The following is a 15,479-nucleotide window of genomic DNA, read 5'->3' as shown; positions in this document are numbered from 1 at the left end:
TAATGGCCAAGGATTTGCTGTAAGCCCACCCTGTAGCACATCTGCCCTATGAAACACTAGGACACAGGAGAGAGCATTTATCCCAGCTGGCAAAACTCTCAGCTAATATAAATCAGTAAGTATAGCTACAGAAAAGTCCAGGAAGCTGTGCCAGATTACACCAGAAGAGAATCTGGTTTAGAATACACTTTCAATTCATTAATTCTTTGCCTAGAGCCAAGATAGACCCCCATGGGATACATACTAGCTCAGTTTCTTCCACTGAAATCCCCTGCAGCTGCATGGAGAGAATTCAGACCCTGTGGGCTATGTCCGCTGCTGATGCAATGCTTCACTTTTGTTAAATGAACTTCTTGGGCTGGCCAATAAGTAACTGAGCTAAACATAGGTGAAATTTTCTGGCCTATGCTATGCAGGAGGTCAGCAGAGGTAACTACAGTAGTTCTTTTGGAACTGAAAAAATCACTTAACTGATTTCAAAGGAGTTTACACTAGCAGCGAGCTTGGCCCGCAAGTAATACACATAAATATTACCTTCAGCCACAGATACGGAGAAGTCAGTCCCCCACCTGGCTGTTGCCTGAGTAACGCATCTCTAGGAGGATATTTTTTAAGCCGGTGTTATTTATCCAGTAGATGGAAGCAGGCCTGTTAAGGCCATACCAGGTCAACATATGTCTAAGCATGTGCTGAAGAACTTAATTAGTTCTCCCTGAGAAGAGAGCCTCCCAGAGCTGTTTAAAGGATCGTTATCCTACTGCGAGATGCCTTGGAGCCTGCTGCTAGGCCTAAGCTTAACTGGGCAGTTCTGTCGGAGTTGGATGCGAGTGGAAATGCTCCCCTCCATGCTGAGGGGTAATTGCTGAGCAGCCCCCAGGAGCAGAAATGTCAGTGCGAGGAGCAGGCATCACAAAATCACATTGAAACAGAGTTTTAAGGACTTAATTCATGTCTGGATAGTAACGCTGACTTTCCATGCAGGGTCAAACTGCGTAGACTCCATTATTCTTCTGGTTTCTCTTTTTAGGGATGCAGCTTCATCTGCAGTGGCTGGTCACTGCTTCTCCAGCAGCTCCAGAAGGGGCGGCTGGATGGTGGACTAACATAAGCCTCGAGTGAGCCACTGCCAGGTAGCTATGTAAAACTAATTGGTCCTTATGTCGCCACAGAAGTCAAACGTAGGCTGCAGTTTCTTAACTTCATCTATTCTGGACCTTATGCAAGCAGCTCAGTCATAGTTTACTTGCCAGGCTATAATTTATGAGGCCAAAAATCAGAGACTGTAAACTGAATGGCAATAAGAGAATTAGCGAGGTTCCCCAAAGATGAATGGTTTTGTTATTCTGCCAGGAGGTAGCTCCTTGAGAGGACGGGCCTTCAGAAAACGAGGCTGAGCAGCCTCTGAATGATAAGGCAGGTTCCCAAGCTAATTAAAGCTTGTATAAGCACCGGCATTCACCAGGGACACTGGGGCTGGATGGAAGGAAAGGGAGTCTTGACCTAAGAGTGGCTTATACACCACGTGGCCCTGCGGTCTGCTCTTCGAGCTGTCGGGAGTTGTTTCTTGATGAGTTGTTATGGCAACTAAGCTAATGCCCCAAGATAGATATTTGCATGTGGCTGCAGGCCAGAAAATCAACACCAAAAGATTCCAGATAATAGAGAGCTGGAACAGAATGACCAATGTTTTCATATTAAAGTCTTACCCTCCAAACCTGCATGGCCATGTCCAAATGGTCTATAAGGAACAGTCCATGGCCCGTGCCTGCTCCTGAAATGCATCTGGATAGAGCCAAAAATGTGATACAGTACTCCAGCAATTTGACAGACAGCAGTCCTGGCACTGGTTAACTTATTAGTATAGACCCTATCTGACTGATTGCCATAGGTGACTGCTGCAAGAACAGAGCTTGAAAACAAGGCTGTCAACGTCCAGGGCCAGCCGGAGCTTCAAATGCTTAGGAACAGTCTGTGACAGGCACAAAGCATATCTAAGTATCACTGTGGATGACCCATTTCTGTCCTCCATTTGAAACAGCTTGTGAGATCAAGAAGAAAGCTCCCGTGGGTTAAGCAGCGGATTCACCAGTTCAGGACGATATCTCATCACCCGACATCCAACATCAAACGCAGCAAGCAAATTTATCACCAAGGGGCAGCTAATGCCAGGCAGCCGCTGTCCGGTTCGGCTGTGGCCTGCACCATGGACGACCTCTTTGGACATTGCTCCACAGTCTGCAGCCAGCGCAGAGCACCTGGGAAGCTCCCCATGGCAGAGGGAATGGGAGAAGAGTTGTGCCAGTTTCAGGAACTCCCACATCGCCACCAGACCAGCTGAGCAGCTCCCTGGCTCTGGGGCCCTGCACCGCCTCCTGAGCCAGCTCGACAGGTTCCGCCGCGGCGTGGTCCGCAGTGCCAGGACTGAGCATGCCTGGGGCATTTGGGACAGCCTGCTGCATGCCCTTCTGGATGCTGCTGCACCTACCCTGGGTGGCTGCTGTCTAGACTCCCTGGTGGTCTCCTTGCGTCGGACACTGATGGCTCAAACAGCACAGGTTGGCCCAAGACCACCGAGCTGGGGTGGGGTGAGGGGGCTCCCTCTGCCTGTTTGCATTTCAAGTCTTGTTTTCCTTGTTTTCCCCACTTGCAAATCATGCTATTGTAATATGTAGCTCTCTAGGGCAGAAAATGTCGTTCAGCATGTTCTTTGCTCAGCTTCTACTGCAATAGGATTGCAATCTCAATCAGTGCAGTAGTAACGTGATTAACAAACCTTTGCACAAGGGGGAATTGCATCCTCAGTGGATGCGATTTTCCCAGCTCTGGCCCGCTCTGTGTTTTCCCAGGGTGAGGGGTCATGTTGACTGAACTCCAAAATGGCTTGCTTGAACTTTCGAACACTAAGGTCCAAATAAATTTTCAACATTAGCTGGCATGCTGATCCCTTTCCTGCCACGCTGCAGCTTTAAGTGAATTTTTATGGTGAAGTTATAAACCCCAGAAAACAGGAGCAAGAAGTGGAAATGCTGACTTGGCCTTTGCTAAATGCCAATTATCTACAAAGGCATTAAGGGTGGGGGGGATGAAAAATAGGGTCATTTTCATGTTTTTTCTGGTTCAGAGTAAACTGTCCCATGAGCCCCTTGTAGGAACACACAGCATACAGAGTGACCATTAATATTTATAGGCATGACACTGAGCTGCAGACCTTGGCAATCAGAGCAACTCTACTTTTGGAATTAATACAGCTGTTCTTGGCTGGCATCTCAGTACAAAGTGGCAAGTAGGGGACACCAAGATTTTCAGGGAGAACTTAAAAAGCAGATGTTGACCTTTGATAGGGAGGGTCCATACTTCATTGAGTCTGTAAAGTATTAAATCCAACTCTTAAATCCTTGGGGCTGCTGGCCAAACCCAGCACCATGTTGTCTATTCCTTTGTGCTTCTGTGGCTCCTGGCCAGATGCAGCGCTGCATAGCCTGCTCTCCTGGTATCCTCCGAGGCTGCCCACTGTTGCCCTCACACCCAGCTGATACAGCCCAGTATATCTCCATGGACACTATGGGAGCAACACAGATTTATAATTCCTGAAGAGGTGGCTCAGTAGCCTTAAACCTCAAAATGGTGCTGTAATCTCAACTGCAATGCAACACCTGCCTTCGCTCGCCCTGTATTTCCTAACTCCCAGTTCAAGTGACACAGGGAACCCTCAAGGTGGACACCATAAAACTAACCCTCTGTATGCCAAGGATCTGGCAGGGTGCTGAGCCACAGAAGCCGTGCTTAGCCCAGGACTACGTACTGAGCAGGATGACAAGCCAAGCCACGCACACCAACATGTCTCACTAACTTCTAGGGGGGCATCCCATGCTGATAGCTCAGTCACTTCAGCAAGCCTTAGAGGAATGTATCCCCAGCGCCAGGGCATTTACTGCTCATGCCACATTGAAAATAGTTTGGGAGTGGCTGAAGTTTTCACAGCCTTAATAATCCTTCGTGTCCAAAACTCAAGGAGAACAGAAACTTCAGGGAGAGGCTGTCCATCCCCGACACCTACCAGCCCTGGGAAAAAGATAAGATAATGGACAAAGATGCTTGTTTAGGAGCTGGAGAATTTTTGACGAAATTCAAGCAGAACATTATAAATCCTGCTTCCTTTTTCACATGCTCACAGAACTTGAGCCAGAACTTTGAGCGACAGGCTCTAAATTTTCAAAAATGGCTAGCGACTTCAAGCAGATGCCCTGAACTCAACACACCAGGGACAGGAGCTTCTGGGGATTTTTGCATTGCTGCAGTTATACCCTGCTTTTGCAGCATGTGCAAAGGTGCATAGCACATTATACAAATTAGGTATCTATCAAAAGAGTGTCAATATGTGCACTCCGTCATCTGAGTTGCTCTGAATTCTTCCACTCTTGAAAATCCAGGCTGTACAATTTAGGAAAATAAACATTGCAAACAACAACAAATGGAAATGTTCCTGCCTTTAAAAAACAAGGTGAAAAGGAGGAGCTGAGCTAGTGAGCCAAGTTAATCAGAGAGCTGAGATGAGAGGTTGAAGAAAGGGGCTGTGAGTGACTTGGGGTTTGCAGTTAGCTGAGCGATGTGAAATCGCTCGTGTCTGGCAGAGCTCTGAAAGGAAATGCTTTATTAAATCTTCTTTGTGTGAGATTTCAGGCTGCCTCTGGACTGGAAAATAGGCCCATTCCAGTATGTGGCATCTGATCAGGAACTGAAGCCTTTAGGGCAGGTTCTGCAGAGCAAACCGATCAGCACACACACATACCTCAGAGGGCTCGAGACTCAAAAAACTGAATTAGACACGGTGCACCCATGCTCTGTTGTGCACCTTCTCTGCACAATATCCCCCAAATGCTTCCCAGAATTAAGCATGCCAGCAGCAACAAGCTAGGCTTTCGTAAAGCCAGTGCAACTGGGCAAAAATTCACCCCACGGAAGCTAAACCATCCTGGGGGTCAGAATTCATTACTTCAGCTTTAATTTCCACTACGACATCAGAGCTATCTTAATTGAAAAGATGCCCTGAGTCTCCTTTACATGGCCAGTCCGGGCAGCTTCTAGTCTTACTCTTCTTCCTGCCGAGATCCGGCCACGTTGTGGAGGTTGCAACTTCTTACTGTCTCTGTCCAGCACTCATTTAGCTTTGCTGCTAGCTAGCAGCTCACATGGTCTTGTCTGCCAAAGCAGGACTTTACCCCTCCAAAACCCTTCCAGAACATTACTGAAGAAAAGGGAGAGAGCAGGGCATGGCAAGAGAGGTAGAGGACAAGGGAGAGGCTCCTAGAGCTCCTTGAGCCACACAGCTTCCCCTGCCCTTCGTACTTCTGTGCCCACAGGGCAAGCCCCTCTTGTCTCTTCCTCTGGATTTGGCCACATTGTCAGGAAAGTGAGATCTGATCAGAAACAGGACAGGCTACATCAGCTAGATTTCCTCCTCCTCTTTCCCCTCATTTTCACCCTGCTGCATATCTGGAGCCAAAGAGACTTAAACCTCAATCTGCCTGCTGGAAATTGCAGGATTTGAGCTCTTGATTTGCCTTCTACAAACTGCAACAAGAAGGTGTCTGAAGGTCTGAAGACGTGCAGAGCATTCGCCTTCGCTTGCACCCTGCTGCAGACGAGCTCCTCACTTACCTTTTATTGCTGACAAGAAGCAGGACAGAGCCATTCTGGATATTGGCCTCTTTGAGAGTCTCGTGCTCTTCAAGCTGCCTGGAATTGTAATAAAATGTCTTCTTCCAGGAAGTGATGCCCTCCCGCACTAAGTGAGCCCGTAGGTCCATCACTGTGTCCCTTGGCTTGACAGTCAGAGGCATCATCAGGTCCTCATCGGCCAGGTGCACCTTGATGTGGTACCTCTTCCAGCGAGACAGGCTCCTTCGTAGCGTGTCCATCTTCTCCAGTGCAGCAGGGCCAGTGTGGCAGAGAGAAACATCCAGCTGGGAGGTCGGTGAAGCAGGGATGTGGCTCTGAAGAGGCTGTCTGCTCTGAACAACTTAAAATGTCCTGCCAAACCTGTTCCTCCCAGTTGCTGTACTGCATGCTTCACATTCCAGGGAAGAGCTCACCTGGCTCCAAGAGCCTGCTGGCTGGGAAATGTCTCCGTGACTCATTTCCACACACCCCTACATCCCATAATAATTACGGTGTCTTTACAAGGTGCTCTTCATTCCAGCGGCTCTCAGAGGACTTTAAGGATGGATCTCTGTAGGCACTAGGAACGTAAATGCATCTGAGAAACGAATGGGTTTGGTAACCTCAGGTCTCTTGCTCTAAAAAGTTGCCAGTTTTGGTGTACAATGTAGCAGACATTGGAGAACCTCATGGTTATTTAATGTGGGCATTTTAATGAAGAAGAAAAGAATAGTCTCCACGGGGAAGGCTTCTTCGTGGGGAAGGGAAAGAGCACCCTGAAAGAGTTGCAGAATCTGGCATGAATTCCCCTCATTAGTGCAGCGCAGTTTCTCCCTAGGAGTTATAAGCATGTATTGTAGGGAGACAGGCTGGGACCCTCTAGAAGCAGTAGGTCCCACTCATTGCTCCTCATACTATCCGGTATCTAAGACTGAGTCACACCTGCTCCTTGCTGGTTCACCATCTTGACGTCCTTTTCCTTGCAGATCTCTTCCTAATTGATGGGCTGGTCATATCCTGCTCTCACACGTGAGCAGACACAGCCTCACGGGACTGCAGGTGCACCACGCAAACAGGCAGCAACCAAGGCCTCAGAATACCACGGGGAACGAGCAATAGCTGGGTAAATACGACGACACCTGCGGAAGGAAGGAAGCAATGCCAGCCATGGGAGTCAGCTGTAATTGAAAGATCCTGCAGGGCTGACTCCGGCAGGCACAGAAGATGATACTTCAGAGCAAACATCATCAAGATAAGGAAGTCATTTTTTTTCTTGTTCTCAGAAAGATCAAGCCAACCTCTTATCTTGTAGGTAATTTCCTGCGGCCTATATTACAGGAATTAATTCCTTTGTCCATTCTTCTCAACACAGACCAGTGTTTTCAGACCAAAGTAGTGCAAGATAGTTGCCTTCAAAGCCTGCTCTTCACTAAACAGGGGCTGCTCCTGCCTATTAGATAACAAAACAAATTGCCAGATTTTCAGATGTGGCAGCATTCAGCTCCTGTTGAGAACAAGAGATGTGTCTGCTCTCCCATTGAGAAACAAGGAGGTTTCCACCCTCTCTTCACGCCTCCATTCTCTTTTCCCTCCCCAACACATTATGTCTCTGCCAAGAACAGCAGCAAATATCTCCAACTATACTACATGCAATGGAGATTTCCCTGTGCACTTGAGCAGAAGTAAGGTTTCCACTAGAAAGTTTTTCTTTCTAGATTTGGCCACGGTAAAGGTAGGATCATTTTCGTGGGCACCGGGATTCTTGGGTCCTCACGCTGCCGCGGAGTTGCTGCAAAAGCTTGAGATGAATCATATCGTGCCTTTGTGTTTGCATTTGCTCATCTCGTGGCTGCTGCATGGTATAACACATGCCCATTAAGCACCTTGTGAGAAACAGTAACAGCTTTTAGCTCAATAGTGGTCTCTTCTATGGAAGCATTTACAAATACAAGCCTCAATCCACAGATACATCAGTCATCTTCTTGACATCAGGATACCCCTATTAGAAGGAGATACTGAGGCACAGAGAGGTTCAAGGCTGTTATAACAAAAAATATCAAAGGTTAGACTCTTGTCCTCAGACTTAGGCATCTCAGTGAGGAGTCTCACTTTCAGAGACCTATAGGAGTGTACATGTTCTTGATCTAAACTGCCACAGGAAGGAACCAAGGGCCTTAGTGACCCAGTATATGAGGCCTAGGTGCATCCCTCTCCATTGGGGTGACATTCACTTGAGGAGCCAAAAGCCACCCTTGGTATAAAGCCAGAAACTCAGGGGTAAAACAGAAGTCTCGTCCAATTCCCACTGCCATCCAAGGACAGACTCTCATTGACGGCAGCCAGAACTGGATCAGGCCCCAGACACACTGAGGTGTGATGGCTTCGGCCAGCAGAATTTGCCCAGTGCGTGCCAAGGGAAGCATAAGGCATTCTCATTTCAGCCGAACCCGTCTGGTGTCAGGGAGTCCATTGGTTCCATCCTTCTAGCATACGTGACAGCCTGACAGCTGCCAAATACCTCCCTCAGACACCTTTCAGACAGCTCCTGTTTATTTTTAGGGCTGCTCTTTCCAGACGAGGCTCAGATGCATATCACAAAATAGAAAGGGAGAAGGATGGCAGCAGAAAGAAAACACACAGCTATGATTTTTATAATTTTTATTTCTTTGCCTGTGACGTGGCTGCAGACTTTCTCAAGTACCTCCATCCCCTACCTGCCCATGTTGGGACCCTTCATCTTATGAAAGGAGATGATATTCTAGCCTATGAAAGCCATGAGAAGGAGAAGCATTGCAGTGAAGTCAGCTAATGAAATATTGAAGTACTGAAACCCTCACTAGAACACATGAATGTCTAATGCCAGTTCCAATTAATTTTGAATTTTTCATTAAACCATTATTAAAAGCAAGAGGACAGCAAAAATAAGAGAAATTGACTTGGGCAGTATATTAAATACCTTAGTTTTGCTGGAGGATGTTTTATTATCTGTCCAAAGCAATTATTTCACAAGCTCCAGATGATTTGTGGGCTAAACAGAAGTACAGAATAAAGTTTGAGATGGTCTTCCTCAAAGTTATTTTAATCCCCCTCTGTGCTGCGTTGAAGCTTACCTGGGTGATGTTTCTGGCATGTCATATCTGACTGATACGGAGGACCAGACACGGAGTTCTGAGACACTGTGAGAATGCAGCACTCCAGCATTATTTACAAGTCAAATAAAAGCTTACTCATTTAAGCTTTTCCCCTACATTGAGGGCAAACAAAATACATGCAAACATTCAGAGACATGTTCATTAGGAAAGCCTGAAAAGCAATTTAAAATCCAGGTGGGCTATGAAACTTTATTTTTTTAAGAAACAAAGCAACAGCATGTATAAAAGGTTGTCTTCTCCCCCTCTGCTTTCATAACTTCCCTTATCCCATTGACTAGAGCAAAAGAGAAACATTTGCATAAATCAGGTGTTTCATAAGATGCCTCAAATTAGGAGAGATGATCCCAGGCTTCATAATGCCTTCTTACAATGCCAGAATAGAAACACGTATTTTTTAGCCTTTTAGTTGCAATGGCTCTGATTTGCTGCTTGATATGCTATTCATTGCAGAAGAGGTAGAAGTGAATTGGGATATTGCTCTATCAGGAAATAAAGTTTTTTTTTCATTTCTTGATAGAGATCAAAGGGAAATTACAACAGTTAGGGAAAAGCTGGTCCTAGTTCCCCAGGAACAACCTACAAGTCTTTGGGGAAAGCAGTCTGTCAGTGCTGACCTTTCAGGCAAGAAAGATACTTGTTTGGTTCCTGAAGTTTTCTGATCCCAAGACTTACAGCCAATAATGCCAAACGCTAACAGTTTTCCTCTGATGTTTGTCTGGGAATGAATTCATGGCTGGGAGCAGACAGATAGCAAGGGATGACACGTGCAGGATGATTGCCCTTGCCTAGCTGACCAAGCTGTTACTTGCAGCTCTACCTCACTGGGACCCAGAGAGGGGCTGCAGTGCAGCTTTGCGCTGGACTGCCCAAAGTGCACGATCCCACTGGCACACCCAGTCCCTTCCCCGCGACGGTGCCAGGCGCGCAGGGCACAGAGCAGAGCTCTGAGATCCAGACCCAGTACCAGGGAGCACCGGGCCAGGAAAGGTTCAGTCACAGGGAGTGAATGGCTGCACAGGAGAGATCATGAAGATTGACAGTGATAATTTAAGGTTAGAAATCTCCAGTCCAAAATGTAGCCTGCCACCTAATTCTTCTAGTGCCACAGCTCTCTCAGGTGATGGGGCAGCTTAAGGTGAAGTACCCAGAGGCCCCAGCTAGAGCTGTACCACCAAGTGCTTTACACATAAGTAGGATAAGGATGGTCTTTTCTATCACTCAGTGCTTTCCTCCCACTGAGATGTGCTTGGCTATAAAATGACTGGGCTCACTTTATATGTTGAGTTACATCTACAGCAAATGAACAAAGGGCTAATAAATGATTAATAAATGCTTTGAAAAATGGGCAATTAAATGCAACAGCTTTTAAGAGTCCAATGGATAAGCACAAAGCATGTAAGCCCAAGCGATAACGCTTTCTCCTGATATAACTTATCTACAGCACACTGCTCACATTAGCAACAGTGCTTAGAAATACTATTAACTTCTCGAGCAGCAGGAATAAAGAGAGCCTTTCTATGAAAGAGGAGCACTTCTCCTCCTGGGGATAAGGGGAAATTCCTCATTGTTTAGGCCATTTAAAATCCCAGAATGCTGGGAGGTGGCAGATACGGGAAGTGTGAGTGACAAGGGACAGTGACAATCTCTGCACAGGCCCTGGCATCTGACTGCCAAGCTGCACAGTCCTGCACTTCCAGGTTAAATGGCCTCACTGCTCCACCGCATTGCAGCCACAGTTTCTACCCCTGCCTGGTACAGGGCAAAACGTCCCTGTCCCCTGCCCTGCTCCAGGCAGTGGTAAGGAGCTCTCCACCTACTGCCACAGCACCAAAACAGGTTTTAAAGAAAAGATGTCACCAAATAAAAGGAGGGGGGAGCAGAGAGTGATCCTGGTTTCATTCTCTCTGATGCCATGGAGGATTTCTGCCACCAGCTCTGCCAGTTACCAAGCCAGATAGATCTTGGTGCAATATCAGAATCAGATTCCAGAAGGCCCCACAACCTTTCTGGTTAGCTGCCCAGCATCAATATAGCTTTACCGGGAACTGGTAGATACTGCTTGACATGGGATTGAACTTAAAACAGGCTCCAAGGAAAGCTATTGATATTCTGCCTTGAAGGCACAAATTCACCTGGTTTCAGCACACAAAGGAACCTGCAAGTTTGCTGAGCAAAAGACAGATATAAGTTGGTGACATTTTCTGGTGGAAAGGGAAATGGGAAGGGGAAAAAAAAAAGTAACGTACATGTTAAATGAACCAGTCAAGTGCAGACAATGGAAAAGCTGAAAAAATGGATATGGGGGAAAGCATTCTGCAGTGGTAGTTATTTGTCGCTGCAGTTCTTTATAACTCCCCAGATGGGAGATTCATGACCCTAGGAAGGAGTCTATATCCTCCGGGGTTTGGCCTGAGGCAGCCCATGACTCATTTGCCTGCCAGTTTTGGCAATAAGCTGAGAAACAAGCAAGATAGCAAAATGTCTTGTGGAAACAGCAAAACAAGAGACAAATGAATTAATCGCTGAAAGAGTGAAAAAAAAATAAACCTCTGTGCAAACAGGAGGACCCAGATGGAGAGAGAGAGAGAACTCATGCCATAGGGGACTGCAGAGGAGCTGGCATCCCAGGCAACCAGCTCCATTTATTTGCAGGCAAAACAAATTCAGAATGCCTCAGTCTTAAAAGGTGAGGTAGGCGGAAATAGAAGATTTGAGGCTTTACTAGCCATTCCACCAGCAGCAAGATGGTTTTTCTAGAGGCTCAAGAAGGAAAAGGATCTGTGGATCTGCATTGCCATCTAATGGCAAGGAAGAGCTTAAAGCTTTCAGTATGGTCCAGAAAAGGGCTATAATAGCAAAGTAACAAGAGCGGACAGCCCATACGGATGACTGTGTTTTGCACTAAAGGCAAATCCTTCTCTGTGACTGACTGGGTTTTCCCAGTGAAGGCAATACAGGCAGTGCAGAGAAAGGAAGGATAGCCAGAGGCTTGGGGTAGAGGCTGCAGATTCCTCCTCTCCTGGCATCCTCGCAGAAGATCTGTCCTTTGGTCACACCTAGCCCAGTACCCTATTTCCATCAGTGGTGACTAGGGGATACTTAATGAGAAAAGTATGAGAAAGAGGGCATTACAGATCATTACTGCAATGGTATACCAGTCACGTGGGGAGACAGCCCTGCAGGGAGAACTGACAAATTCAATGAGATGTGAGGGGTTTGGAGGGGGTGGGGGATTTTGTCATTTTTAAACTGAACATTTAAAAGAGGACACTATGAAGAGAGATGTGTGATGTTCATTCTAGTGCCACCTTTGTTATTGTGCTGCTCACGATGCACCATATCGTCTAGTTTCTAAAACAGAAACTTTGCAAGAGAGAGTTAGCTATTTGGAGAGCATTGTATTAAAAAAGCAAAGGAAATTGGTAAAGGATTGTCAGCAGCTTCTTTATTTGATGCATTCCTCATCTTGACTCATGCAGCTTTGCAGATGAGGAGGACTTGGAGCTCATTCGGTGTGAATTAGAGGAAAGTGATCTGTTATGACCAGGAGTTTGGGACAGAGCAGGAGCTGGGTGAGAAAATGGGGCTGTAAAGTGTTTGCTCTTCCCAGATAGTGAAATGGGATGTGGTGCTGGTCCCAGCTAATCCCAGACCAAAACTTCTAGTGGGGATTCAAAGAAGGGAAAAATTTGAGAGTCACTGGACTTGTGAGCAGCGCCGAAAAGGCCCCCTGGTCTTTAAAACACCTATGGCAATGCGCTTCCCGTGCCTTGTGGTGCCAAAGAAATGAGCATACTTGCAAACAATCCAGCTTCGTTTCCTTCCGATACCCGTTCTTTATGCACACAAGCTTGCCAAGCCTTGCTAGGCCCAAGCAATCCCTCGGAAAGCAAAGCAATAAACTCATACAACCTATGGAGCACCCTCCCCCACCAAAAAGAAAGTGCTTTGAAGGCTCCTTTCTTCTCTCAGAGGCTTGGCTGCTCGCTGTTTCCCAAGCCAGCGAAAGCCAGCGGCTATGGGAGTAGCAGGATTATTGTTACCGAGGGGCCAGAGTGAATTTTTCAGGCTTTTCTCTTCCGTTCATGAAGCAGGGAGGGGAAGAAGGGAATGTACCTGGTTTAAGGGCTACACAGGATGACATGTTCCTTGATGTTCCTTTCTAAAAGTGGCTCTGAGTCATGCTACCGAGTTGATTAGAAAAGGATCTTCTTGCTGCAGAAGTACAAAGGAAAAAGAGTCTTGTTCAGAGCTCCAGCCCCAATTCTGAGTCTGCCTAAGCCTGAGGCAGAGAGGGGCTGGTTCGCTGGCTGGAAAGCCGCCTCTGCTCATCTCAGTAATAAGAAATTAAGAAGAGGCTGCAAGAGCAGCCTGAGAAGCAGCTGGAAACCCGCGCCCACGGCTACGTGCAGCTGCAGCCTCCGGGAGAGGCTTGCAGAGTCTTGTGGCTGCCTCCATCGCACAAGTTCTCGCCCGTGCCATGTCAGACAGGGCCAACACGTGGCCCCGCTCCTGCCCCCCCTCCACTGCTAGCCCCACTCGCCGTGGCTCGGAAGCTGCACAGCCCAAACCTGCCGCTTCGGAAAACCTTGGGCAGGGTTAGTGGTCCCTGCTGTGGAAGCAAAAGGAACGAAGCAGCAGCAGCCGGGCAAAACCCAAGGCCAATCGGGAAGAAAGTCAGGCGCGTGGCCGCAGCGAACTGCAACACCAAAGCCTTTAATTATGACGCTGAAGACTTACGAAGTCGTTAGGAGCATGAATGGACCTAGGGGACACCGTGCAGCTGTAAAGCAGGGAGCTGACTGTCAGATTCCTTCAGCAAGTAGGTCCCCGCTCTTTATTACTGGTGTGGCTATGGAGAAGGGCCGTTGTCTGGAGCGTGTACTGCCGAGAGAGGATGGCCCTTGCTCCAAAAAAATACAGCTGAATGGCGTGACTTGCGCTTGGCAGTGTTAGCAGGACACGCCAAGGCGGTGCCTCAGCTCGTTTCCACCCCGAGATGTGAGGACCAGCGTGGTCCCAGAAGGAGCTGTGAGGACCAGCGTGGCCCCAGAAGGAGCTGCCCTGGGGAAGGAAGTCCCGAAGGAGCCACGAAGCACGGCTGAGCCGGAATAGCAGGTCGGAGACAACAGGAGAAGGTTATTGAAGGTCTCCCTCGCTGCGGAGAAAGCTGGGGAAGATCTCCATCGCTCCCCCGCACCGGCTCCGAGAGGCAGCTGCGCTGCGGCGGCAGCTACCAGGGCGCCACGCGTCTCCTCAGACACCTCAGCGCAGGCCTGCGATTATCGGAGCTGACCCCGAACAGACTCCCGGAGTTTCCCTGGCAGCCAGGGCTCCCGCAGGCACTCGCGTGACCCACCACCATCATGGCCAGAGCCGAGCCCCGCACAGGGCCCCCCACAACCCTCAGGGGAGCACGACGCCAAGGGAACGTGCGCCGGTGGTGATCAATATGATTTATTAGTTCTGGGCATCGTTTCTGCAGGCTCCGCCGCGCTCTTTAATTTAGTGCCTCGTCCGATCGCCTCAGACCGGTTCCAGCACAACCCGCAGCTTTTTATCGCTGCTGCTTTATCTTTCGCTGTCCAAATCGCAGCACTCGGGGGGAGGAAAAAGATGGGAAAAAAGGGGCGGGGAGAACAAAAACAAAAGGACAGCAGGACCTGGGGTTATTTACTCGCCCCAGGAGACCCAGGACCGGCCGCACCCGGCCCCCCGCGCCCGCCCCACGGCGGGACGTGTCCGTCCCCACCACCACCCCGCGCCGCCGCCCGCGCGCGGCCCTCTGGGAGCTGTAGTCCGGGCGGGCGCCGCCATCTTGGCGCTGCCAGAACACCGCCCCCGGGGCGCGCGCTGGCAGCCATTTTGGGGTGGGGAGGGCCCGAGCGCCCCTTGCGAGGGAGCGGCCGGGGAGGGAGGCAAAAATCTCTTTAGGGTGGACTCTGACACTGTTTTTTCGTTTTCTGTTTTGTTTTCATGTTGTCATCCATGTGGGTAGATGTCGTAGGTTTTGGCAGGCCTGAACGGCAGAACAGGTCTCAGTGGTGTCCTGCGGAGGGGCAGCCCTCGATGCAGCCAGGACCGAGCGGGTGACAGATGCGGTGAGGTTAAACTGGAGCATATTTCACACACAGATTTCCCGTGAAGTGGGGTGGGAGAGGGCAGGTGCGGAATCAGTATTTCTTTGGTAGGGTTGGCAGCAGGAGCTCTTCGGGGCAGTTTGAAGGCCTCCTCAGTGGGACCACTGCTCTTCCCAGGGCCTTTGGCTTGTCCAGCACGAAAGGAGGCTGCTTCATGCAGCACAAGCCACGTCTTCAGAAGTGCTGTTCAATTCTCTAAGTATTTAGTGAGTGAATTTTCAAAGACAGGCACTTAAGTTCACCAAAAAGGTCTTTGAACCTAAACTTGGGATCCAGATCTGGTCTCTTTTTTGTATTACACAGTTTATAGTTACTTCCTTAACAAAACACAAGTCTTTAAGTGCATATTTTCACAGCAATAATTTTCCTCTCTCATACTATATGCTGAATGTTTTTATAAAATAAATTGAGCTGCCTCTTGCAGATAGGTTTACTTTGTGTTTGGATTTATTTTGGAATATTCTGAAAGAATCCTTCCCTTTCTTTCATTGCTGATAGGCTGTTTTATAAGAAGCCAGGCCATTTTCCA

General features: G+C 48.3%; 1 protein-coding gene across 1 annotated transcript; it reads right to left on the bottom strand.

The window, feature by feature from the left end:
- Positions 1-5,654: 5,654 nt before the first annotated feature.
- Positions 5,655-5,918, bottom strand: TINCR (TINCR ubiquitin domain containing). The gene has a single exon (XM_062595960.1). It carries the CDS (start codon positions 5,916-5,918, stop codon positions 5,655-5,657), a length of 264 nt encoding a protein of 87 aa, XP_062451944.1.
- Between the last annotated feature and the right edge of the window lie 9,561 nt (positions 5,919-15,479).

This window comes from Rhea pennata, chromosome 27 (genome assembly GCF_028389875.1).
Source record: "Rhea pennata isolate bPtePen1 chromosome 27, bPtePen1.pri, whole genome shotgun sequence".
NCBI lineage: Eukaryota > Metazoa > Chordata > Aves > Rheiformes > Rheidae > Rhea > Rhea pennata.
Note: the sequence above shows the minus strand (reverse complement) of the source record. Positions and strands in the feature narration are given on the sequence as shown.

Excerpts from the sequence above, each read along its gene's own strand:
- TINCR (XM_062595960.1), bottom strand. The coding sequence starts at position 5,918 with ATGGACACGCTACGAAGGAGCCTGTCTCGCTGGAAGAGGTACCACATC.